Source organism: Palaemon carinicauda, chromosome 20, assembly GCF_036898095.1.
Source record: "Palaemon carinicauda isolate YSFRI2023 chromosome 20, ASM3689809v2, whole genome shotgun sequence".
NCBI classification, from domain to species: Eukaryota; Metazoa; Arthropoda; class Malacostraca; order Decapoda; family Palaemonidae; genus Palaemon; species Palaemon carinicauda.
The window spans coordinates 18,176,197-18,203,612 of NC_090744.1; the positions used below are offsets into that span (position 1 = coordinate 18,176,197).

A 27,416-nucleotide genomic window follows, 5' to 3' on the forward strand; every position below is an offset into this window, starting at 1 on the left:
AAGGCAAGTAAAAAACAAACGTGAATTGTACATTTCGCTTGACCGTGACCTGGACATTTGACCTTGGCCTTCCAAAATTAATAATTTTCAGCTTTTTACACAACACTTAATCCTTGTAAGTTTCATTACTCTACGACTAAAATTGTGGCCAGGAAACTATTCACAAACAGACACACACACACACAAACATGGGCGAAAACATAACCTCCTTCCAACTTCGTTGGTGGAAGTAAAAAGTCGAAAACGTCATAATCCCTGTACGTTTTATTACTCTACAATTAAAATTGTGGCCAGGAAGCTGTTCACAAATAAACACACACACACACACAAACACACAAACAAACAGAAACGAGGTCGGAAACATAACCTCCTTCTAACTTCATAGTCGGGGTAAAAAAGATTGTCGAAAACCCTATGCACGAACCAATAAATTAACCCCCCCCCCCTCCCCCCCCCAAAAAAAGGTTGTCAAAAGTGCAAAGAGAAACAGATAAATCATCATATAAAGTCAAAATTATTGATGGAGACGAAAGTTTTATCAAACAATAATAAAAAACCAAAAACTTCGAAAAGAATTGCCAACTTGGAATCATTTTCTCCTTGTCAACAAGGGTTTGTGATATGCCAGTCAACTATGAACTCTAGAGCCGACAGAAAATAGATTGGGTCGCGCGCGCGCTCTCTCTCTCTCTCTCTCTCTCTCTCTCTCTCTCTCTCTCTCTCTCTCTCTCTCTCTCTCTCTCTCTCTCAACTATGCAGTGCCAGTATGTGGAATTCAATGTCTATATATTGAGAGAGAGAGAGAGAGAGAGAGAGGAGAGAGAGAGAGAGAGAGAGAGAGAGAGAGAGAGAGAGGAGAGAGAGAGAGAGAAATAAGCTTTGATCAGCTTTGGTCTGTTTATTCAATTATCTAATTTCAATTATCTGATTATTAATTCAATAGTTATATTCAGTTATTCATTCTTTAAGTTCAAAGTTCATTGAACTATATAACATAAGAGGAACAAACAAATCCTGGAAGAACAATTAGAACAAGAAAAATATTATTTTAGCTTCCAAGTTCAAAGTTCACTGCACTAAATAACATAAGAAGAACAAACAAATCCTGGAAGAACAATTAGAACAAGAAAAATTAAATTATTTTAGCTTCCAAGTTCAAAGTTCACTGCACTAAATAACATAAGAAGAACAAACAAATTCTGGAAGAACAATTAGAGCAAGAAAAATTAAATATTTTAGCTTCCAAGTTCAAAGTTCACTACACTAAATAACATAAGAAGAACAAACAAATCCTGGAAGAACAATTAGAACAAGAAAAATAATTTTTTTTAGCTTCCAAGTTCAAAGTTCACTGCACTAAATAACATAAGAAGAACAAACAAATCCTGGAAGAACAATTTTAACAAAAAAAAAAATTTTTTTAGCTTCCAAGTTCAAAGTTCACTGCACTAAATAACATAAGAAGAACAAACAAATCCTGGAAGAACAATTAGAACAAGAAAAATCAATTATTTTAGCTTCCAAGTTCAAAGTTCACTGCACTAAATAACATTAGAAGAACAAACAAATCATGGAAGAACAATTAGAACAAGAAAAATAAATTTTTTTACCTTCCAAGTTCAAAGTTCACTACAGTAAATAACACAAGAACAAAAAAATCTTAGAAGAACAATTAGAACAAAAAAAATAAATTTTTTTAGCTTCCAAGTTCAAAGTTCACTGCACTAAACAATATAAGATCAAAAGAATATATGAGGCAGTGATTTTTGCATTCTGGAACCATCATTCTAAATTTGTAGAAGCTTTGCAGTAAGTGCAAGTGTTCTGGAGACCAATCATCCACAACAATAACAACTTTTCCAGAATGCTAAAACCACCAGCTACAGATACCCTTGCACTGGAGCCCTTGGGGTTATAGCATCTTGCTTTTCCAACTAGGGTTGTAGCTTAGCTAATAATAATAATAATAATAATAATAATAATAATAATAATAATAATAAAAATAAAAATAAAAATAAAAATAATAATAAAACTAATAGTAATAAAAATAAAAATAACAAAAATAACAAATATATAAAAATAATAAAAATGAAAATAAAAATAAAAATAATAAAAATAATAATAATAATAATAATAATAATAATAATAATAGTAATAATAATAATATTACTTTTTTGGAATGTCAAGGTCAAAGGTCAAGGTCATGGTCAATCAAAATGTCCAGTTCACGTAATCAGCCATAAGCTTGGACATCGTTGTTAAAGAGACTTCAAACTCGGTTCATATTTGAGAGTATGAAAATCCACGCCAATTAATACATGTTAAGGTCGAAGGTCAAGGTCAATATCCAGCAAAAGGTCGAGAAATAAACTGCCGTGGCGGAGGCCTGCGCTCTACTGAGTAAGATATCAATCGATTTCTCATTACTTTCAAGTGTCAAATAAACTTGTAACAATTTAGCGTTGAATATTTTTTTTAGAATATAGATTTTTTGGGGAGCTAAACACAGCTAATTGCAGTTAACAAAGGACTCTGATATAGTTCCAAAGAAGTTTTTCGGGAGAAAAGTTTTTTTTTTCTGGGAAGGATTTTTTTCCCCGGGGGAGAAAGAAAAATTCGGAAAAAAACAAGTTTTTCCCAGGAGAAAAGATTTTTTAAAGGGAGGGAAAAAAGGATTCCGGGAAAGGTTTTATCCCGGAAAGAAAAAAATCCCAAAAAATTTTATCTTCCTGGAGAAAAATAGTTTTTTTCCCCAGGAGACAAAGTAATTTTTCAAGTAAAAAAAAAAATAAAACATTTTTCCTGAGAGATTTTTTTTTTCTAGAAGAAAAGTTTTTCCGAAAAAAAAATCCTCAAGAAAATAACTTATTCCCAAGAGAAAAATATCCCTAAAACATTCAAGAAAAGGACATAAAAAATCCTCCCCTCAGGAAGGATAACTCGTCCTACTTACCGCAAAGGAAAGGGGCAGATATATCCTTCCTCCAAGATAACCCTTATTCTCCATGACCTCAATCCCAGCCCCGGACGAGAACATGACCACAACATGACTCTGGTTGAGAATATTGCTTGGAGTGTACACGACGCATTCTGGAAAAGAAATTATTCAGATAAATTTTTTGATTCTCGGAGAATTTCGGTCATTTGAGCGAGCGTTTTTGGGTCGGGAAGGCCAATTGACACTATAGTCCATTTCTTTTAGCGATGCAGATTTGCACCGACTCGCAGGGGGTGCCCTTTTAGCTCGGAAAATTTTCCGGATCGCTGATTGGTTAGAATTATCTCGTCCAACCAATCAGCGATCAGGAAACTTTTCCGAGCTAAAAGGGCACCGCTGCGAGTCGGTGCAAATCTGCATCGCTAAAAGAAATTGACTATAATGTTTTATTTTATTTGCCCATTGCTTCCTCTCTCGTATTTCCTCATATATTTTCCCTGTTGGAGCCTTTGGGCTTATACCATCCAGCTTCTCCAACTAAGGTTGTAGCTTAGCAAGTAATAATAATAATAATAATAATAATAATAATAATAATTATCTGTAGGAGCCCTTGGGCTTATAGCATCCAGCTTCTCCAACTAGGGTTGTAGCTTAGTAAGTAATAATAATAATAATAATAATAATAATAATAATAATAATAATAATAATAATAATAATAATAATAATTCTCTGAAGGAGCCCTTGGGCTTATAGCATCCTATTTTCTAACTAGGGTTGTAGCTTAACAAGTTGTAGTAGTAATAATAATAATAATAATAATAATAACTCTCTGTAGGAGCCCTTGGGCTTATAGCATCCAGCTTCTCCAACTAGGGTTGTAGCTTAGCAAGTAATAATAGTAATAATAATAATAATAATAATAATTCTCTGTTGGAGCCATTTGGCTTATAGCATCCAACTTCTCCAACTAGGGTTGTAGCTTAGCAATTAATAATAATAATAATAATAATAATAATAATAATAATAATAATAATAATAATAATAAAAACAGCAAAATAATAATAATAATAATAATAATAATAATAATAATAATAATAAATAATAATAATAATAATAAATAATAATAATAATAATAATAATAATAATGTGTAACTTGAAATGGCTCAAAGGCTTAAAGATTGCTCATGAATGGCAGAGGCAAGGGGCAGTGACAATGCTAATAATAATAATAATAATAATAATAATAATAATAATAATAATTATAATAATAATAATAATAATAATAATAATAATGTGTAACTTGAAACGGAGAGTGGATGCTGTAGCTCAGAAGTTTAAAGATTGCTCATGAATGGCAGAGGCAAGAGACAGTGACGATGACCTGGCTAGCAGGAAAATACCCAATAGATTGTCCTGTCCTTTACCTCTGCCATTCATGAGCGACCTTTGAACTTTAAATTTAAGCCTTTTAGAAATAACTTATAATTTTAGAATTATACTGATGTCAACTACAAATGGAATAATTCAGTAAGTATTAAGTCTGGGTTGATAGCTAGAAAAAAATTCGTTGAAATCCATCAACATGAACACAGTTACAATTCTAAATAAATCATTTATTCTGCATCCTGAAACTAGATTTGAAAATTATATTAATTTTCATTAAAAAGTGTGGTCCCCTACACCAAAGTAATTACCGCTTTTAAGACTTTCTTTTTATCTCAAACTGTATCAAATACCCAGAATAAATTACTGCTTTTTATATACTTTATATTATTCCAAAACACATCTTAAACTAATTTCTTGATCATCCGATTTCAATCTGTTAAACATCAAATCAAAATTGTTATTTTTCACTAAATATTTACTTTTTTTTTCTAGTAGAATTTCTTTTCTTACATGCTTTAATTATTTCTATTTATTTCAGCCAAACTCAGCTGAATACCTCGTCAGGCTGGGAGGAGCAAAGAGAGGAAAAGTCCCCTTTTGTTCCTTTTTTTATGTCAACTACCCCCCAAATTTGGGAAAAGTGGCTTGGTAAATAGATAGATCAAAACGTCCAGTTACCTGAAGGATTAAATATGATAATATTAATAAACTTTTCACATAAATTTAGAATATATCAATAAAAAGCCTTACCTCTGAACTGCTGGATCTTCTGGGAGTACCTGTCGAAATAGACTCGTTCTCCATCTACGATGACGTCCAGGTGGTACCTCCAAATGGCGTCAGATGGTCTCCTTCTCACTTCGACGATTGAAGAAATGTTGTCGCGAGCTGTTGTCGAGGAGAAAATAACTTTAGGTCAAGAGAGGTCAATGTTGGGGTCAACTTACAAGAGGAATTGTGACAGGTGTCAATATTGGGGTCAACTTACAAGAGGAATTGTGACAGAGATCAATGTTGGGGTCAACTTACAAGAGGAATTGAGACAGAGGTCAATGTTGGGGTCAACTTGCAAGAGGAATTATGACAGAAGTCAATGTTGGGGTCAACTTACAAGAGGAATTATGACAGAAGTTAATGTTGGGGTCAACTTACAAGAGGAATTATGACAGAAGTCAATGTTGGGGTCAACTTACAAGAGGAATTGTGACAGAAGTCAATGTTGGGGTCAACTTACAAGAGGAATTGAGAAAGAGGTCAATGTTGGGGTCAACTTACAAGAGGAATTGTGACAGAAGTCAATGTTGGGGTCAACTTACAAGAGGAATTGTGACAGAGATCAATGTTGGGGTCAACTTACAAGAGGAATTGAGACAGAGGTCAATGTTGGGGTCAACTTACAAGAGGAATTATGACAGAAGTCAATGTTGGGGTCAACTTACAAGAGGAATTGTGACAAAAGTCAATGTTGGGGTCAACTTACAAGAGGAATTGAGACAGAGGTCAATATTGGGGTCAACTTACAAGAGGAATTGTGACAGAGGTCAATGTTGGGGTCAACTTACAAGAGGAATTGTGACAGAGATCAATGTTGGGGTCAACTTACAAGAGGAATTGAGACAGAGGTCAATGTTGGGGTCAACTTACAAGAGGAATTGTGACAGAAGTCAATGTTGGGGTCAACTTACAAGAGGAATTGAGACAGAAGTTAATGTTGGGGTCAACTTACAAGAGGAATTGTGACAAAGGTCAATATTGGGGTCAACTTACAAGAGGAAATGTGACAGAGATCAATGTTGGGGTCAACTTACAAGAGGAATTGTGACAGAGGTCAATGTTGGGGTCAACTTACAAGAGGAATTATGACAGAAGTCAATGTTGGGGTCAACTTACAAGAGGAACTGTGACAGAAGTCAATGTTGGGGTCAACTTACAAGAGGAATTGAGACAGAGGTCAATGTTGGGGTCAACTTACAAGAGGAATTGTGACAGATGTCAATGTTGGGGTCAACTTACAAGAAGAATTATGACAGAAGTCAATGTTGGGGTAAACTTACAAGAGGAATTGTGACAGAAGTCAATGTTGGGGTCAACTTACAAGAGGAATTGAGACAGAGGTCAATGTTGGGGTCAACTTACAAGAGGAATTGAGACAGAGGTCAATGTTGGGGTCAACTTACAAGAGGAATTGAGACAGAGGTCAATGTTGGGGTCAACTTACAAGAGGAATTGTGACAGAGGTCAATGTTGGGGTCAACTTACAAAAGGAATTGTGACAGGTCAATGTTGGGGTCAACTTACAAGAGGAATTGTGACAAAGGTCAATGTTGGGGTCAACTTAAAAGAGGAATTGTGACAGGTGTCAATATTGGGGTCAACTTACAAGAGGAATTGTGACAGAGATCAATGTTGGGGTCAACTTACAAGAGGAATTGTGACAGAGGTCAATGTTGGGGTCAACTTACAAGAGGAATTGTGACAGAGATCAATGTTGTGGTCAACTTACAAGAGGAATTGTGACAGGTGTCAATATTGGGGTCAACTTACAAGAGGAATTGTGACAGAGATCAATGTTGGGGTCAACTTACAAGAGGAATTATGACAGAAGTCAATGTTGGGGTCAACTTACAAGAGGAATTGTGACAGAAGTCAATGTTGGGGTCAACTTACAAGAGGAATTGAGACAGAGGTCAATGTTGGGGTCAACTTACAAGAGGAATTGTGAGAGAGGTCAATGTTGGTGTCAACTTACAAGAGGAATTGTGACAGAGATCAATGTTGGGGTCAACTTACAAGAGGAATTGAGACAGAGGTCAATGTTGGGGTCAACTTACAAGAAGAATTATGACAGAAGTCAATGTTGGGGTCAACTTACAAGAGGAATTGTGACAGAAGTCAATGTTGGGGTCAACTTACAAGAGGAATTGAGACAGAGGTCAATGTTGGGGTCAACTTACAAGAGGAATTGTGACAGAGGTCAATGTTGGGGTCAACTTACAAGAGGAATTGTGACAGAGATCAATGTTGGGGTCAACTTACAAGAGGAATTGAGACAGAGGTCAATGTTGGGGTCAACTTACAAGAGGAATTGTGACAGAGATCAATGTTGGGGTCAACTTACAAGAGGAATTGAGACAGAGGTCAATGTTGGGGTCAACTTACAAGAGGAATTGTGACAGAGGTCAATGTTGGGGTCAACTTACAAGAGGAATTGTGACAGAGGTCAATGTTGGGGTCAACTTACAAGAGGAATTGTGACAGAGATCAATGTTGGGGTCAACTTACAAGAGGAATTGAGACAGAGGTCAATGTTAGGGTCAACTTACAAGAGGAATTATGACAGAAGTCAATGTTGGGGTCAACTTACAAGAGGAATTATGACAGAAGTCAATGTTGGGGTCAACTTACAAGAGGAATTATGACAGAAGTCAATGTTGGGGTCAACTTACAAGAGGAATTGTGACAAAAGTCAATGTTGGGGTCAACTTACAAGAGGAATTATAACAGAAGTCAATGTTGGGGTCAACTTACAAGAGGAATTGTGACAGAAGTCAATGTTGGGGTCAACTTACAAGAGGAATTGTGACAGAAGTCAATGCTGGGGTCAACTTACAAGAGGAATTGTGACAGAAGTCAATGTTGGGGTCAACTTACAAAAGGAATTGTGACAGAAGTCAATGTTGGGGTCAACTTACAAGAGGAATTATGACAGAAGTCAATGTTGGGGTCAACTTACAAGAGGAATTGTGACAAAAGTCAATGTTGGGGTCAACTTACAAGAGGAATTATGACAGAAGTCAATGTTGGGGTCAACTTACAAGAGGAATTGTGACAGAAGTCAATGTTGGGGTCAACTTACAAGAGGAATTATGACAGAAGTCAATGTTGGGGTCAACTTACAAGAGGAATTGTGACAGAAGTCAATGTTGGGGTCAACTTACAAGAAGAATTGTGACAGAAGTCAATGTTGGGGTCAACTTACAAGAGGAATTGTGACAGAAGTCAATGTTGGGGTCAACTTACAAGAGGAATTGAGACAGAGGTCAATGTTGTGGTCAACTTACAAGAAGAATTGTGACAGAGGTCAATGTTGGGGTCAACTTACAAGAGGAATTGTGACAAAGGTCAATGTTGGGGTCAAATTACAAGATAAATTATGACAGGAGTCAATGTTGGGGTCAACTTACAAGAGGAATTATGACAGAAGTCAATGTTTGGGTCAACTTACAAGAGGAATTATGACAGAAGTCAATGTTGGGGTCAACTTACAAGAGGAATTGTGACAGAAGTCAATGTTGGGGTCAACTTACAAGAGGAATTATGACAGAAGTCAATGTTGGGGTCAACTTAAAAAAGGAATTGTGACAGAGGTCAATGTTGGGGTCAACTTACAAGAGGAATTGTGAGAGATCAATTTTGGGGTCAACTTACAAGAGGAATTGTGACAGAGATCAATGTTGGGGTCAACTTAAAAGAGGAATTGTGACAGAGGTCAATGTTGGGGTCAACTTACAAGAGGAATTGTGACAGAAGTCAATGTTGGGGTCAACTTACAAGAGGAATTGTGACAGAGGCCAATGTTGGGGTCAACTTACAAGAGGAATTGTGACAGAGGTCAATGTTGGGGTCACCTTACAAGAGGAATTATGACAGAAGTCAATGTTGGGGTCAACTTACAAGAGGAATTGTGACAGAGGTCAATGTTGGGGTCAACTTACAAGAGGAATTATGACAGAAGTCAATGTTCGGGTCAACTTACAAGAGGAATTGTGACAGAGATCAATGTTGGGGTCTACTTAAAAGAGGAATTGTGACAGAGGTCAATGTTGGGGTCAGCTTACAAGAGGAATTGTGAGAGATCAATGTTGGGGTCAACTTACAAGAGGAATTGTGACAGAGATCAATGTTGGGGTCAACTTAAAAGAGGAATTGTGAGAGAGGTCAATGTTGGGGTCAACTTACAAGAGGAATTGTGACAGAGGTCAATGTTGGGGTCAACTTACAAGAGGAATTGTGACAGAGATCAACGTTGGGGTCAACTTACAAGAGGAATTGTGACAGAGGTCAATGTTGGGGTCAACTTACAAGAGGAATTGTGACAGAGGTCAATGTTGGGGTCAACTTACAAGAGGAATTGTGACAGAGGTCAATGTTCGGGTCAACTTACAAGAGGAATTGTGACAGAGGTCAACGTTCGGGTCAACTTACAAGAGGAATTGTGACAGAGGTCAACGTTGGGGTCAACTTACAAGAGGAATTGTGACAGAGGTCAACGTTGGGGTCAACTTACAAGAGGAATTGTGACAGAGGTCAACGTTGGGGTCAACTTACAAGAGGAATTGTGACCGAGGTCAACGTTGGGGTCAACTTACAAGAGGAATTGTGACAGAGGTCAATGTTGGGGTCAACTTACAAGAGGAATTGTGACAGAGGTCAACGTTGAGGTCAACTTACAAGAGGAATTGTGACAGAGGTCAATGTTGGGGTCAACTTATAAGAGGAATTGAGACAGAGGTCAATGTTGGGGTCAACTTACAAGAGGAATTGTGACAGAGGTCAATGTTGGGGTCAACTTACAAGAGCAATTGTGACAGAGGTCAATGTTGGGGTCAACTTACAAGAGGAATTGTGACAGAGGTCAATGTTTGGGTTAACTTACAAGAGGAATTGTGACAGAGGTCAATGTTTGGGTTAACTTACAAGAGGAATTGTGACAGAGGTCAATGTTGGGGTCAACTTACAAGAGGAATTGTGACAGAGATCAATGTTGGGGTCAACTTAAAAGAGGAATTGTGACAGAGGTCAATGTTGGGGTCAACTTACAAGTGGAATTGTGACAGAGATCAATGTTTGGGTTAACTTACAAGAGGAATTGTGACAGAGGTCAATGTTGGGGTCAACTTACAATAGGAATTGTGACAGAGATCAATGTTGGGGTCAACTTAAAAGAGGAATTGTGACAGAGGTCAATGTTGGGGTCAACTTACAAGAGGAATTGTGACAGATGTCAATGTTGGGGTCAACTTACAAGAAGAATTATGACAGAAGTCAATGTTGGGGTCAACTTACAAGAGGAATTGTGACAGAAGTCAATGTTGGGGTCAACTTACAAGAGGAATTGAGACAGAGGTCAATGTTGGGGTCAACTTACAAGAGGAATTGAGACAGAGGTCAATGTTGGGGTCAACTTACAAGAGGAATTGAGACAGAGGTCAATGTTGGGGTCAACTTACAAGAGGAATTGTGACAGAGGTCAATGTTGGGGTCAACTTACAAGAGGAATTGTGACAAAGGTCAATGTTGGGGTCAACTTAAAAGAGGAATTGTGACAGGTGTCAATGTTGGGGTCAACTTAAGAGGAATTGTGACAGAGGTCAATGTTGTGGTCAACTTACAAGAGGAATTGTGACAGAGGTCAATGTTGGGGTTAACTTACAAGAGGAATTGTGAGAGATCAATGTTGGGGTCAACTTACAAGAGGAATTGTGACAAAGGTCAATGTTGGGGTCAACTTAAAAGAGGAATTGTGACAGGTGTCAATATTGGGGTCAACTTACAAGAGGAATTGTGACAGAGATCAATGTTGGGGTCAACTTACAAGAGGAATTGTGACAGAGGTCAATGTTGGGGTCAACTTACAAGAGGAATTGTGACAGAGATCAATGTTGGGGTCAACTTACAAGAGGAATTGTGACAGGTGTCAATATTGGGGTCAACTTACAAGAGGAATTGTGACAGAGATCAATGTTGGGGTCAACTTACAAGAGGAATTATGACAGAAGTCAATGTTGGGGTCAACTTACAAGAGGAATTGTGACAGAAGTCAATGTTGGGGTCAACTTACAAGAGGAATTGAGACAGAGGTCAATGTTGGGGTCAACTTACAAGAGGAATTGTGACAGAGGTCAATGTTGGTGTCAACTTACAAGAGGAATTGTGACAGAGATCAATGTTGGGGTCAACTTACAAGAGGAATTGAGACAGAGGTCAATGTTTGGGTCAACTTACAAGAGGAATTATGACAGAAGTCAATGTTGGGGTCAACTTACAAGATGAATTGTGACAGAAGTCAATGTTGGGGTCAACTTACAAGAGGAATTGAGACAGAGGTCAATGTTGGGGTCAACTTACAAGAGGAATTGTGACAGAGGTCAATGTTGGGGTCAACTTACAAGAGGAATTGTGACAGAGATCAATGTTGGGGTCAACTTACAAGAGGAATTGAGACAGAGGTCAATGTTGGGGTCAACTTACAAGAGGAATTGTGACAGAGATCAATGTTGGGGTCAACTTAAAAGAGGAATTGAGACAGAGGTCAATGTTGGGGTCAACTTACAAGAGGAATTATGACAGAGGTCAATGTTGGGGTCAACTTACAAGAGGAATTGTGACAGAGGTCAATGTTGGGGTCAACTTACAAGAGGAATTGTGACAGAGATCAATGTTGGGGTCAACTTACAAGAGGAATTGAGACAGAGGTCAATGTTGGGGTCAACTTACAAGAGGAATTATGACTGAAGTCAATGTTGGGGTCAACTTACAAGAGGAATTATGACAGAAGTCAATGTTGGGGTCAACTTACAAGAGGAATTGTGACAAAAGTCAATGTTGGGGTCAACTTACAAGAGGAATTATAACAGAAGTCAATGTTGGGGTCAACTTACAAGAGGAATTGTGACAGAAGTCAATGTTGGGGTCAACTTACAAGAGGAATTGTGACAGAAGTCAATGTTGGGGTCAACTTACAAGAGGAATTGTGACAGAAGTCAATGTTGGGGTCAACTTACAAGAGGAATTGTGACAGAAGTCAATGTTGGGGTCAACTTACAAGAGGAATTATGACAGAAGTCAATGTTGGGGTCAACTTACAAGAGGAATTGTGACAAAAGTCAATGTTGGGGTCAACTTACAAGAGGAATTATGACAGAAGTCAATGTTGGGGTCAACTTACAAGAGGAATTGTGACAGAAGTCAATGTTGGGGTCAACTTACAAGAGGAATTGTGACAGAAGTCAATGTTGGGGTCAACTTAAAGGAGGAATTGTGACAGAAGTCAATGTTGGGGTCAATTTACAAGAGGAATTGAGACAGAGGTCAATGTTGGGGTCAACTTACAAGAAGAATTGTGACAGAGGTCAATGTTGGGGTCAACTTACAAGAGGAATTGTGACAAAGGTCAATGTTGGGGTCAAATTACAAGATAAATTATGACAGGAGTCAATGTTGGGGTCAACTTACAAGAGGAATTATGACAGAAGTCAATGTTTGGGTCAACTTACAAGAGGAATTATGACAGAAGTCAATGTTGGGGTCAACTTACAAGAGGAATTGTGACAGAAGTCAATGTTGGGGTCAACTTACAAGAGGAATTATGACAGAAGTCAATGTTGGGGTCAACTTAAAAGAGGAATTGTGACAGAGGTCAATGTTGGGGTCAACTTACAAGAGGAATTGTGAGAGATCAATGTTGGGGTCAACTTACAAGAGGAATTGTGACAGAGATCAATGTTGGGGTCAACTTAAAAGAGGAATTGTGACAGAGGTCAATGTTGGGGTCAACTTACAAGAGGAATTGTGACAGAAGTCAATGTTGGGGTCAACTTACAAGAGGAATTGTGACAGAGGTCAATCTTGGGGTCAACTTACAAGAGGAATTGTGACAGAGGTCAATGTTGGGGTCACCTTACAAGAGGAATTATGACAGAAGTCAATGTTGGGGTCAACTTACAAGAGGAATTATGACAGAAGTCAATGTTGGGGTCAACTTACAAGAGGAATTGTGACAGAGGTCAATGTTGGGGTCAACTTACAAGAGGAATTATGACAGAAGTCAATGTTCGGGTCAACTTACAAGGGGAATTGTGACAGAGATCAATGTTGGGGTCTACTTAAAAGAGGAATTGTGACAGAGGTCAATGTTGGGGTCAACTTACAAGAGGAATTGTGAGAGATCAATGTTGGGGTCAACTTACAAGAGGAATTGTGACAGAGATCAATGTTGGGGTCAACTTAAAAGAGGAATTGTGACAGAGGTCAATGTTGGGGTCAACTTACAAGAGGAATTGTGACAGAGGTCAATGTTGGGGTCAACTTACAAGAGGAATTGTGACAGAGATCAACGTTGGGGTCAACTTACAAGAGGAATTGTGACAGAGGTCAATGTTGGGGTCAACTTACAAGAGGAATTGTGACAGAGGTCAATGTTGGGGTCAAATTACAAGAGGAATTGTGACAGAGGTCAATGTTGGGGTCAACTTACAAGAGGAATTGTGACAGAGGTCAACGTTGGGGTCAACTTACAAGAGGAATTGTGACAGAGGTCAACGTTGGGGTCAACTTACAAGAGGAATTGTGACAGAGGTCAATGTTGGGGTCAACATACAAGAGGAATTGTGACAGAGGTCAACGTTGGGGTCAACTTACAAGAGGAATTGTGACAGAGGTCAATGTTGGGGTCAACTTACAAGAGGAATTGTGACAGAGGTCAATGTTAGGGTCAACTTATAAGAGGAATTGAGACAGAGGTCAATGTTGGGGTCAACTTACAAGAGGAATTGTGACAGAGGTCAATGTTGGGGTCAACTTACAAGAGCAATTGTGACAGAGGTCAATGTTGGGGTCAACTTAAAAGAGGAATTTTGACAGAGGTCAATGTTGGGGTCAACTTACAAGAGGAATTGTGACAGAGGTCAATGTTTGGGTTAACTTACAAGAGGAATTGTGACAGAGGTCAATGTTTGGGTTAACTTACAAGAGGAATTGTGACAGAGGTCAATGTTGGGGTCAACTTACAAGAGGAATTGTGACAGAGATCAATGTTGGGGTCAACTTAAAAGAGGAATTGTGACAGAGGTCAATGTTGGGGTCAACTTACAAGTGGAATTGTGACAGAGATCAATGTTGGGGTCAACTTACAAGAGGAATTGTGACAGAGGTCAAAACTGGGGTCAACTTACAAGAGGAATTGTGACAGAAGTCAATGTTGGGGTCAACTTACAAGAGGAATTGTGACAGAGGTCAATGTTGGGGTCAACTTACAAGAGGAATTATGACAGAAGTCAATGTGCGGGTCAACTTACAAGAGGAATTGTGACAGAGATCAATGTTGGGGTCAACTTAAAAGAGGAATTGTGACAGAGGTCAATGTTGGGGTCAACTTACAAGAGGAATTTTGAGAGATCAATGTTGGGGTCAACTTACAAGAGGAATTGTGACAGAGATCAATGTTGGGGTCAACTTAAAAGAGGAATTGTGACAGAGGTCAATGTTGGGGTCAACTTACAAGAGGAGTTGTGACAGAGGTCAATGTTGGGGTCAACTTACAAGAGGAATTGTGACAGAGATCAACGTTGGGGTCAACTTACAAGAGGAATTGTGACAGAGATCAATGTTGGGGTCAACTTACAAGAGGAATTGTGACAGAGGTCAACGTTGGGGTCAACTTACAAGAGGAATTGTGACAGAGGTCAATGTTGGGGTCAACTTACAAGAGGAATTGTGACAGAGATCAATGTTGGGGTCAACTTACAAGAGGAATTGTGACAGAGGTCAATGTTGGGGTCAACTTACAAGAGGAATTGTGACAGAGATCAATGTTGGGGTCAACTTACAAGAGGAATTGAGACAGAGGTCAATGTTGGGGTCAACTTACAAGAGGAATTGTGACAGAGATCAATGTTGGGGTCAACTTACAAGAGGAATTGTGACAGAGGTCAATGTTGGGGTCAACTTACAAGAGGAATTGAGACAGAGGTCAATGTTGGGGTCAACTTACAAGAGGAATTGTGACAGAGGTCAATGTTGGGGTCAACTTACAAGAGGAATTGTGACAGAAGTCAATGTTGGGGTCAACTTAAGAGGAATTGTGACAGAGGTCAATGTTGGGGTCAACTTAAAAGAGGAATTGTGACAGAGGTCAATGTTGGGGTCAACTTACAAGAGGAATTGTGACAGAGGTCAATGTTGGGGTTAACTTACAAGAGGAATTGTGAGAGATCAATGTTGGGGTCAACTTACAAGAGGAATTGTGACAGAGATCAATGTTGGGGTTAACTTACGAGAGAAATTGTGACAGAGGTCAATGTTGGGGTCAACTTACAAGAGGAATTGTGACAGAGATCAATGTTGGGGTCAACTTAAAAGAGGAATTGTGACAGAGGTCAATGTTGGGGTCAACTTACAAGAGGAATTGTGACAGAGATCAATGTTGGGGTCAACTTAAAAGAGGAATTGTGACAGAGGTCAATGTTGGGGTCAACTTACAAGAGGAATTGTGACAGAGGTCAATGTTGGGGTCAACTTAAAAGAGGAATTTTGACAGAGGTCAATGTTGGGGTCAACTTACAAGAGGAATTGAGACAGAGGTCAATGTTGGGGTCAACATACAAGAGGAATTGAGACAGAGGTCAATGTTGGGGTCAACTTACAAGAGGAATTGTGACAGAAGTCAATGTTGGGGTCAACTTACAAGAGGAATTGAGACAGAGGTCAATGTTGGGGTCAACTTACAAGAGGAATTGTGACAGAGGTCAATGTTGGGGTCAACTTACAAGAGAAATTGTGACAGAGATCAATGTTGGGGTCAACTTACAAGAGGAATTGAGACAGAGGTCAATGTTGGGGTCAACTTATAAGAGGAATTGAGACAGAGGTCAATGTTGGGGTCAACTTACAAGAGGAATTGTGACAGAGGTCAATGTTGGGGTCAACTTACAAGAGGAATTGTGACAGAGGTCAATGTTGGGGTCAAATTACAAGAGGAATTGTGACAGAGGTCAATGTTGGGGTCAACTTACAAGAGGAATTGAGACAGTGTGTGTTTTCTAATTCATACCAGTGGGCCCAGAATACCTAAAACTCAGTTTTGATTGTGAAACCAATTTTGTAAATTGTTTAATTGTGTGATTTTATCATAAAAATACGACGGTTTTATAAAAGAGGGTCGAATTTCAGACTAGAGGCCAGTGGCGAGAGAAACTGATGGTTGTCTTCTCACTTCGACATATGAAGATATGTTGTCACAAGCTGTTGTTGAGAAAATAGTAAACTAAGGTCAAGGGAGGTCAAGAGAGGTCACTGTCGAGGTCAACCTACAAGGAGAATTGAGCGTGTCTAGTTTCTTATTCATACCAGTGGGCTCCTAACACCTAAAACTACCTTTAGATGGCGAAAATTCAATTTGTGATTAATGCACTTGTGTATCTATATATCGTAAAAAATTATAACAGTTATATAAGAGAGGGTCGAGTTTCAAAATAAAGGCCAGTGGTGAGAGAAACTTACCGCGGGTTAGACGACGTTTGTTACTTTACTTTACTTTTACTTACTTCAATTTAAAAGCTGTTTTCTTGGTCCTGTACGCGTACTAGTGTATCTATATATCGCAAAAAATCATAACGGTTTTATAAGAGAGAGTCGAATTTCAGAGTAAAGGCCAGTGGTGAGAGAAACTTATCGTGGGCTAGACGAAGTTTGTTACTTTATTTTACTTTACTTTCTTCAATTTCAAGGCTGTTTTCTTGGTCCTGTACGCGTACTAGTGTATCTATATATCGTAAAAATTTATAATTGTTTTATAAGAGAGGGTCGAATTTCAGAGTAAAGGCCAGTGGTGAGAGAAACTTACCGTGGGCTAGACGATATTCGTTACTCTACTTTTACTTATTTCACTTTAAAGGCTCTTTCTTGGTCCTAAACCACACGGGAAAAACAGTAACTGCAGGAATTACAAGATTTTTTTGTCTTACACATTCTTAGCAGTTGTTACACAAAAAAATTGCACTGATGAAAAAAAAAATTCTCAAATTAGCTAAACAATAATTAAAGTGGGTACCCTTCTGAAATCCCTTTTTGTGACCTGGCTTATATTAAGCTATTCTGATACAGCTATATGACACATACAATGATATATTGATATATTGTTACTACTCCGGATAGCAAGGTTGGTAGCGTCGCGGATTTCTATTACAGAGGTCCCGAGTTCGGTCCCCGCCAGGGACGCGAATACCGTGAGACCTCCTACTGGGGAGTACTCCCAGGGTGGCGCCTGGGGGGGAGGTTAGAGGGGACTAGTGATAGTCCCTGCTGGCTAATGGCCGACCGAGGAGAACGATTTTAACGATGTAAATCGTCTCAGTGGAGACCTAAAACCCTCAACTTTAACTAACTTTTAATATTCGCGTTGCAAAATAAATACAGCATGTAGTTTATGAAATACAGAGGTCGTCTGAATTTCTTTTTTTTTGGGGGGGGGGGCTGAACGCATGATAGTATGCACCTTCATTTGATAAATCATGTTTTAATTTCTATTTTGTCTTCAATTGATAATCAGAGCAAAGAACAGAAGTTAAAACTCAATTAAACGTCTAAATTTGACTAAAAAATTAATCTAAAAATTGATGAAACTAAAACAACCTATAGTATGATGACGTCATTTGAATAATTTACTTCACAACAATATATCAGAAGAACCAAAATATATCTTTAAGGGTTAGGTTATAAAGCAAACAAAATAGCAGACGATATTGTAAAACATCCCTCTGTTCTACACATCTGGGGGCCAATAAACACATGCTATCCAGAGGTGTATAGCCTATAGCTGGATATTTTCTGTATAGACAGAATGCCAGGAATGCAAAAGGCATACTGGACTGGCCTCCGGGAGTCCGGAACCTTGTTCAACAACCCTGGAAACGGTGTATGCTTGTAACAGGCAGAAAGAAAATTCTCTCTCTCTCTCTCTCTCTCTCTCTCTCTCTCTCTCTCTCTCTCTCTCTCTCTCTCTCGTTTCCAGTTTCAATATATAGCTAACACTTATTTTAGAAATTACATCTCTCTCTCTCTCTCTCTCTCTCTCTCTCTCTCTCTCTCTCTCTCTCTCTCTCTCTCGTACATAGCAAACACTTATATCATGAGATACACATGACACTCTCTCTCTCTCTCTCTCTCTCTCTCTCTCTCTCTCTAGTACAAAGAAAACACTTATAAAATACATATGACTCTCTCTCTCTCTCTCTCTCTCTCTCTCTCTCTCTCTCTCCAGTATATAGCACACTTTATAGAATACAAATGGCACTAATTTTCTTTCTCTCTCTCTCTCTCTCTCTCTCTCTCTCTCTCTCTCTCTCTCTCTCTCTCTCTCTCTCTCTCTCTCTCTCTCCAGTATATAACAAACACTTTATAGAATACAAATGGCACTAATCTCTCTCTCTCTCTCTCTCTCTCTCTCTCTCTCTCTCTCTCTCTCTCTCTCTCTCTCTCTCACTGACCTGCAATGGCCGTCAGCATGGAGCCCTTAATCTCTCCCAAGTAATTCTTGTCGATCTGTTCGAAGCGCCCTTGGATGTCCAAAACGTGTCTGTTGGAGTCTACCCTGACCAGGACAAATTCGCCCTTGCCGTTGAAGGTGTAGGTCAGGTCATCGAAGGTGTAAAAGTGGGGGTCACCGAAGACAGTGGCTGTGTACAAGGAGGAGAAAAGAGTAGAGAGATTAGCATGATATTGACAATGGTTGATTATAATAACAATGATTTAAGATAATTAGAATGATGTCAATAATTGAAATAATTAGAATAATGACAATAATCAAAATATAGAATTATTATTATTATTATTATTATTACGAAACAAATTATCACTGGCATTATTATTATTATTATTATTATTATTATTATTATTATTATGAAACAAATTATCACTGGAATTATTATTATTATGATTATTATTATTATTATTATTATTATTATTATTATTATTACTACCAGTTAAGCTACAACCCTAGCTTGAAAAGCAGGACGCTATAAGCCAAAGCGCTCCAACAGGGAAAAAATGGCCCACTGAGGAAAGTAAATAAGGAAACAAATAAACTACAAGAAAATCAATGGACAATTAAAGTTAGATTTCTGTTACTAATATAATCCGTCATCATTATATAAAATCGATTAAACACTAATCGACTCAAGAATAGCCAGAATAAAGAAGTTATATAATATAAGGTTATATACACTTATAGGAAATCTCACCTGCCGAAGGTGGGGTGTAGCCAACGCAGTTTTGCGAACATCGCCTCTCGAACCTGAAAGTGACGCAGCCTGGCGCCTGTTCTCCTTGCCACTTGCAACATGTATAGAACGGGATGACGTCATGATACCAGTGGGACAGACTCGGTACCTGTACGAGGAAGGGGAGATCATGAAGACGTTCAGAGGAATAGCAAGATGGGGTGAATTAGATGGTATATAGGGAAATAGGAAATACAGGCATGGGAAATAGAGGAATGGGAAGTAAGGAGAAGACGAAAGAGAAAAAGGCCAAGTAGGAAGAAAAGAGAGAGAGAGAGAGAGAGAGAGAGAGAGAGAGAGAGAAAGATAACTATGAAGTAGGAAGTATAAAAAAAGAGAGAAATGCGAAGTAGAAAGAAGTAAAGAGAGAGAAATGCGAAGTAGGAAGAAGGAAAAAAGAGAGAAAAATACAAAGACGGAAGAAGAAAGAGAGAAATATGAAGTATAAAGAAAAAAAAAAGATACCTATGAAGTATGAATAAGAAAAAGACAGAAATGCGAAGTAGGAAGAAGAGGAAAGAGATATATATGCGAAGTAGGAAGAGAAAAAGAGAGAGAGAGAAATACGAAGTAGAAAGAAGATGAAGGAGAGAAATACGAAGTACGAGAGAAGGAGTTTAAAGGAGATAGTGAAAGGAAGTGGGGGATATAGAAGAGAAGAGGAGATAGGAGAGAGTTGGGAAGGATGGTAAGAGTTGAAGAATTAGATGAATGGGGGAAGGAAATAAGAGCAGGAAAGGAAAAGAATTTGGAAGGGTGGTAAGAGATGAAGGAAAGGAAAAGAATTTGGAAGGGTGGTAAGAGATGAAGGAAAGGAAAAAGAATACGGATAAATATATATAAATATATATATATATATATATATATATATATATATATATATTGTATATATATCTATATATATATATCTATATATATATATATATATATATATATATATATATATATATATATATATATGAAGTACTAAGAGAAGGTTTTATAAAGGAAATGGAGGAAGGAAGTGAATATTGAAAAGAGGAGGAGAAAAAAGTTATAAAGGATGGTAAAAGATGGAGAATTAGATGAATGGAGAGAGAAGGAATAATTGATAAATTATACAGATAAAAAAAATGGATAGGAAGATTTAATAAAATGGGTGGAAGTAAAAAAAATGGATAGGAAGAGTTTATTAAATAGGTATGGATGATGAATAGAAAATGAAGAGTTAATAAAATGGTGGAGATGAAGAATTGAAAAATATGGAGAAAGTAAAGACAGAAGAAAAGTTATTAAATCAGATGATGAATGAAACACTTGATAAATGGGAAGGGGAGGAATTGATCAAGAGGTGGATAATAAGGAATTGGAAAATAAGATGAACTCGATGATAAAAGGGGTAGGAATAAGGAATTGGATAAATGTGTAGAGAGAGAGAGAGAGAGGAGTTGATAATAAAGGTGAGTGGAGATGGAAAACTAGAAAAAGGGGATAAATAGGAAATGAAGGATTTGATAGTATGGGAGATAGGAAATTGGATAAATGGAGACAGAGATGATGAAAAGAATTGGTGAACAGGGAAGGAGAGAAGAGGAAAAGGCATTTAAAGAGGGAGAAGTGGAAGGAAAATTGGATGAAGATGGAGAGAGAGAGAGAGAGAGAGAGAGAGAGAGAGAGAGAGAGAGAGAGAGAGAGAGAGAGAATAATCTAAAACTGATGTCTCTCAATAAGAAGTAAGAAATAATATGGATTTAATATAAGGTAAATAATTAAACAGAGCGAAAGTGAAGCAAAACATTTCGAGTTCTGAAGGTACGATTTGGGGGTTGGCTTTTGACAGTTCCAATCTTTTTTGTTTTAATATATACAATATGAATCGTTAATTCAGATATATTCTCTCTCTCTCTCTCTCTCTCTCTCTCTCTCTCTCTCTCTCTCTCTCTCTCTCTCTCTCTCTCTCTCTCTCTCTCTGTGTTAATAAAACAGAAAAAAAATCTATATAAGAATAATTATATTCAAGTTATTAGTTCCTCTCTCCGTGTTAAAACCGAAAAGAAAATTATATAAGAATAAGAATAATTATATTCAAGTTATTAGTACAGAGCTCTCTCTCTCTCTCTCTCTCTCTCTCTCTCTCTCTCTCTCTCTCTCTCTCTCTCTCTCTCTCTCTCTCTCTCAGATATTCCTACTCTGGAAGAAGTCACCTCATAGTAGATATTGATCCTAGTCAGATACAAAGATCAAAACGAGCTCTACGAACATCTATCCCTTCCAAGGACTCTCATTACCTTATTGGCCTCATCGAAGGGCGTCTTCCCGAGGTTGTGAGCCCTGTGGGGGTTCCCACCCCACATCTTATCGGCTGTCATCATGAGGTATCCGTCTCGGTCGTAGCAACACTGTTGACCGGCGCCGTCTTTGCTGTTGTGGGGAAAATGTATAGTTAGGAGCCGAGTGTTGGTCTTAGCCAAGGATGCATGGAGTTAGGGGCTGAATTAAGACCTACAGAAGGCCTTGGGTTGAGTATAGAGTTAGGGGCTGAGGGCTGGTCTTAGCAAAGAGTGCATGGAGTTAGGGGCTGAATCAACACCTACAGAAGGCCTTGGGTTGAGTATAGAGTAGTACTGGTCTTAGCAAAGGATGCATGGAGTTGGGGGCTAAATTAAGACCTACAGAAGGCCTTGGGTTGAGTATAGAGTTAGGGGCTGAGGGCTGGTCTTAGCAAAGGATGCATGGAGTTAGGGGCTGAATTAAGACCTACAGAAGGCCTTGGGTTGAGTATAGAGTTAGGGGCTGAGGGCTGGTCTTAGCAAAGGGTGCATGGAGTTAGGGGCTGAATCAACACCTACAGAAGGCCTTGGGTTGAGTATAGAGTTAGGGGATGAGCGCTAGTCCTAGCGAATGATGTATTATAGAGTTAGGGACTGAATAAAGACCTACAGAAGGCCTTGGGTTGAGTACTGAGTTAGTGGCCGAGTGCTGGTCTTAGCAAAGGATGCATGGAGTTAGGAGCTGAATCAAGACCTACAGAAGGCCTTGGTTTAAGTATAGAGTTAGGGGCTGAGTGCTGGTCTTTGCGAGGGATGTATTATAGAGTTAAGGGCTGAATCAAGACCTACAGAAGGCATTGGGTTGAGTATAGAGTTAGGGGCTGAGGGCTGGACTTTGCGTGAGATGTATTATAGAGTTAAGGGCTCAATCAAGACCTACAGAAGGCCTTGGGTTGAATATAAGGTTAGGGGCTGAGTGCTGGTCTTTGCGAAGGATTTATTATAGAGTTAGAGGCTGAATCAAGACCTACAGAAAGCTGGACACTGATTTTCTTGTTCATTTGTGTAGTTAGAAGCTGTGAATGTTACACCATTGGAATGCTGCCTCTTGAGCAACTATTAGCCTGACCTAGGAAAGAATAAGTTATTCTCTAATCACAGAAATAGCAACAGGCGAACAGTCATAAGAGTAACGTCAACCTCAAAACAGGGCGCCATTTTGTGTCCAGCAGCCAGCAGGTGCTACAAATGATCTGAAGTTATTAAGACATATTTTCTAGTCATGTTTATACTAAATACTAACACATATAGAGGATTTCTCTCAAAAAAATCCATTTTGATGTAATCTTTGATACCTCGGTTACCTAATCTCCAAGGGATAATGTTGTTCAATATTTGGATATAATTGACCATCAGAGTAATCTCTTGCACATGACCTACAATAGCCTACTTACTTTGGCAGAGCAGTTTTGACGAGTGGATATAATTAACTATTGAAGTAATCTCTTACTCATGAAATGTATAACTTACTTCGGCAGAGCAGTTCTGACGCAGTGGATGGCTCCGAAGTGATAATCACACTCCGTGTTACCGTCCATATCACAGGAGAAATCGGGCAGGAAGCGACCTTTGTCTGCCACAGCTTGCTTCAGAAGACAAGGGCATCGCTCCACCTTAGAAGGGACAGAAAGAGAAGTTATTATTATTATTATTATTATTATTATTATTATTATTATTATTATTACTTGCTGAGCTACAACCCTTGTTGGAAAAGCAAGATGCTGTAAGTCCACGGCCTCCAACAGAGAAAATAGACCCAGTGAGGAAAGGAAATAAACTACAAGAGAAGTAGTTAAGAATTAAAATAAAATATTTTAAGAATATCATTATTATTATTATTTTCATTATTATTATTATTATTACTTGCTAAGCTACAACCCTACTTGGAAAAGCAAGATGCTTTGAGCCCAAGGGCTCCAATAGGGAAAATAGCCCCAGTGAGGAAAGGAAATAAATAAACTACAAGAGAAGTAGTTAATAATTAAAATAAGATATTTTAAGAATAGTAACATCAGAATAAACATTACATATAGCCTATAAACTATAAAAACTTAAAAAACAAAACAAAAGGAAGAGAAATAAGATCAAATATTGTGCCCGATTGTACCATCAAGCAAGGGAACTCTAACCCAGGACAGTGGAAGACCATGGTCCAGAGGCTATGGCACGACCCAAGACTAAAGAACAATGGTTTGATTTTGGAGTGTCCTTCTCCTAGAAGAGCTGCTTACCATAGCTAAAGAGTCTCTTCTACCCTTAAAAAGAGGAAAGTAGCCACTGAACAATTACAGTGCAGTAGCTAAGACCTTGAGCAAAGAAGAATTGTTTGGTGAAGCAGAGTTTACGCGGTTGAACGGTTCGTCGAATCCGGTTGTCGAACTTGCTTGTCAAACGGTTCGAAGAGGTAGCAGACAGTCATAAATGCATAAGGTTTGTGGACAATGAGAAGCCACGCTCACAAAAGTCAGGCTAGAGCAAGTTTTCGACAACCAAATACCCCGTTCATGCGTTCGAACATCACTTGGAACCAAGTGTTAAAAATACTAATAATTTAACATGTAGCTTTCACATTGACAGACTTACTTAATGATGAACCTAATTTAATGCCAAACTGGTAAAACAATATTGTGGTGGCCTGAGTGGTAACGTTCCTGTCTGGTAATCGCCAGACTTGAGTTCGAGTCCCGCTCAAACTCGTTGGCTCCTTTGGTCGCTGCAACCTCACCATCTTGTGACCTTAGGATTGGGGGGGAGGAGCCTACAGGTCTATCTGCTGGGTCACGAGAAGCCATTGCCGGGCCCTCATTGAACCTAGCTTGGGTGGAGGGGGCTTGGCCGCTGATCATACGTAATAAGGTCAGTCTCCAGGGCACTGTCCTGTTTGTTAGGGCAATGTCACTGTCCTTTGCTTCTGCCATTCCTGAGCGGCCCTTAAACCTTAGCACTTTTTAACACAAAACTAGCCCTAACAGCAATTCCCACGATTGCTCTGAGGTACAGAAACCCACCTTGCAATACACCGGATCAATATATATTAGTTTTTCAACTCAAAATTTAGATTTTCATTCTAAGAAAACACAAATGCAAGTTATGCCCACATGAAAGTATTTATAAAATGAGCTAAATTTATACATATAAATGTAAAAATGCAATACATAAAGCACAAATGTAGAAACAAATATCAATAGAATACATAAAGCCATTTGATAACTTACTTCATAGGCAAAGTTCCTTAGGTTTCGGTCGTTCTCAATCCACCTGTCACACATAGCCTGCTGCCAGTTCGATCCGTACAGGTTGGCCCACTGGTAGTGGAAGTACCAGGCCAATGGGATCGGGCGAGACCATACGATCCTAAGTAAGCAAAAAGTATTCAGAATTAATGATGAGAACAGACAATACTGGTATGCAAAAAGGGTTTATAAATTAATTACGAGACTAGACGATCCAGGTATGCAAAAGGTATTTTAAAAATTACGAGACCACATTTTCCTGGTGTGCAAAAAGGATTTTAAATTAATTACGAGACCAAACTATCCTGGTATGCAAAAAAAGTTTTAAAATTGATTATGAGACCAGATGGTCCAGGTATGCAAAAGAATATTTGAACTTATTTACAAAACCAAACTATCCTGGTATGCAAAAAAAATTTAAAATTAATGACGAGACCACACAATCCTGGTGTGCAAAAAGGATTTAAAATAAATGACGAGACCACACAAGCCTGGTGTGCAAAAAGGATTTGAAATTAATGACGAGACCACACAATCCTGGTGTGCAAAAAGGATTTAAAATTAATTATGAGACCATATGATCCTGGTATGCAAAATAGGATTTAAAATTAATTACGAGACCACACGATACTGGTATCTAAAAAAAAAAAAACATATTTAAAATTAATAACGACAATACCCGATCCTGGTATACAAAAAGGATTTAAAGTTAATTACAAGATCACGGAATCCTGATATGAAAAAGGGATTTTGAATTAATTACGAGACCACACAATTCCGGTAAGCAAAAGGGATCTAAAATTAATTAAGAGACCACATGATCCTGGTATGCAAAAAAGGATTTAAAATCAATTATGACCACATGATTCTGGTATGCAAAATAGGATTTAAAATTAATTACGAGACCACATGATCCTGGTATGCAAAATATTTAAAACTAATTATGAGACCTCACGATCCGGATATGCAATAAGTGACGCAAGATTTATTACGAGACCTCACGATCCTGATATGCAAGAAAAAAAAGGGATTCAAAATTAATTCCCTTCTGGGTTGGGTTTAGTTTCTGCTGCATCATTGAAAGTTAAATGTAATCTTTTGCAGTCTAAGATAAGCTTATTTACAAACAATAAACAGTTAGATATAAGTCTTAAACCATAATAGATATGATAATAAACTATCTTTTGATTAAAAGATTCCGACGTCAACAATTATGGTATCAATATGTCGTGCCGTGGTCCATTTATGAAGAATGATCTTCTTAAGACGTGTTTTCTTTTTATAAACTAAATAAATATAAGTTTATTTTTCCCTAACGTGTTTAGGCTTCCGATTATCTTGCTGCCCGGAGACTATACAGTACAATAAGCTCCCACGAGACATCCGAATGATTGAAGACATTAAGGATTTCAAGAGGAAACTGAAGACCTTATTCCGTGAGTCGTTTGACAGTGATGATTTAACAGTAAATGAGCATTACGTGATATGAAATGTTGAATACTCTGAACGAACAAGGTAAAACGACAGTGGGGTTCCTGTAGAGAGTGGGGTTTCCAAGCTGTATGGGACCGGAAAAGCAGCAGTCAAAGTGAAGCAACTTAATAAGATCAAATGACAGGCACGAATGCTTATGATAATTTACAACGATACCAAAAACGGGTTTTAACAATTTCATCAGTTTCCTGAAAACCAACACAAGCTGGTATATTAACTGGATTCATAATCCAAGCACTGGTCATCAGTTTCCACAACAGAGAGTTTGTCTACACTTAATTCCGCAACACAGAAGTTTGTCAACAGTTAATTCCTCAACCAAAGATCTAATTATATTATACGTCCCTACAGAAAAAAGAATATGATTACTCTCTCTCTCTCTCTCTCTCTCTCTCTCTCTCTCTCTCTCTCTCTCTCTCTCTCTCTCTCTCTCTCTCTCCTAGTATCATTACTGTTAACTTCACTCATTATGGTACAGCTAAAGAAATACAGGAGACAAAAGGTCACATTCAACTGATGAGCTCTCTCTCTCTCTCTCTCTCTCTCTCTCTCTCTCTCTCTCTCTCTCTCTCTCTCTCTCTCTCTCTCTCTCTCTCCTTACGTTGATTCCTTGACGCCGTAAGCAGGCTCCGGAGTGGTCAAGTTTATCATGATGAGTCCCATCTCCAGATCGAGGTTTTGTCTGTTGTCACGATTCGAGTACTCCTGAGGAACCAGGGTGGTGAACCCAATATTTGGAGAGTCCTGAAAGAGATAATAATGGTTAATGTTTAAAATGCTTCCAGAAGACTAACATTAAAGAATGATCATTGTTCAGAATGCATTTTTAACGTTTAAAACGCTTCCAGAGGAGTAAAATTACAGAAAGACCATTGGGGTACAAAGAAAATCCGTTTTTTCACAGAATTTAGAGATGCCTTCATTCTGACAGAAGGCATTTAACATTTTGTACACTTCTTCAGTTTCGTAGTAGTAGTAGTAGTAGTAGTAGTGGAGCTAG

General features: G+C 38.3%; 1 protein-coding gene across 2 annotated transcripts in view; it reads right to left on the reverse strand.

Moving 5' to 3' along the window:
• mesh (sushi domain containing 2 mesh) overlaps positions 1-27,416 on the reverse strand; it is an 87,465-nt gene that overhangs the window by 24,035 nt on the left and 36,014 nt on the right. For both annotated transcript variants that reach the window (XM_068394857.1, XM_068394856.1), the window contains exons 10-17: positions 27,018-27,160; positions 24,905-25,043; positions 23,160-23,302; positions 21,648-21,780; positions 19,342-19,489; positions 18,589-18,777; positions 5,075-5,212; positions 2,954-3,090 (exon numbers count right to left, since the gene is read on the reverse strand). In XM_068394857.1, coding sequence (XP_068250958.1) covers positions 2,954-3,090; positions 5,075-5,212; positions 18,589-18,777; positions 19,342-19,489; positions 21,648-21,780; positions 23,160-23,302; positions 24,905-25,043; positions 27,018-27,160 — 1,170 coding nt within the window. The remainder of the gene's footprint in view (positions 1-2,953; positions 3,091-5,074; positions 5,213-18,588; positions 18,778-19,341; positions 19,490-21,647; positions 21,781-23,159; positions 23,303-24,904; positions 25,044-27,017; positions 27,161-27,416) is intronic.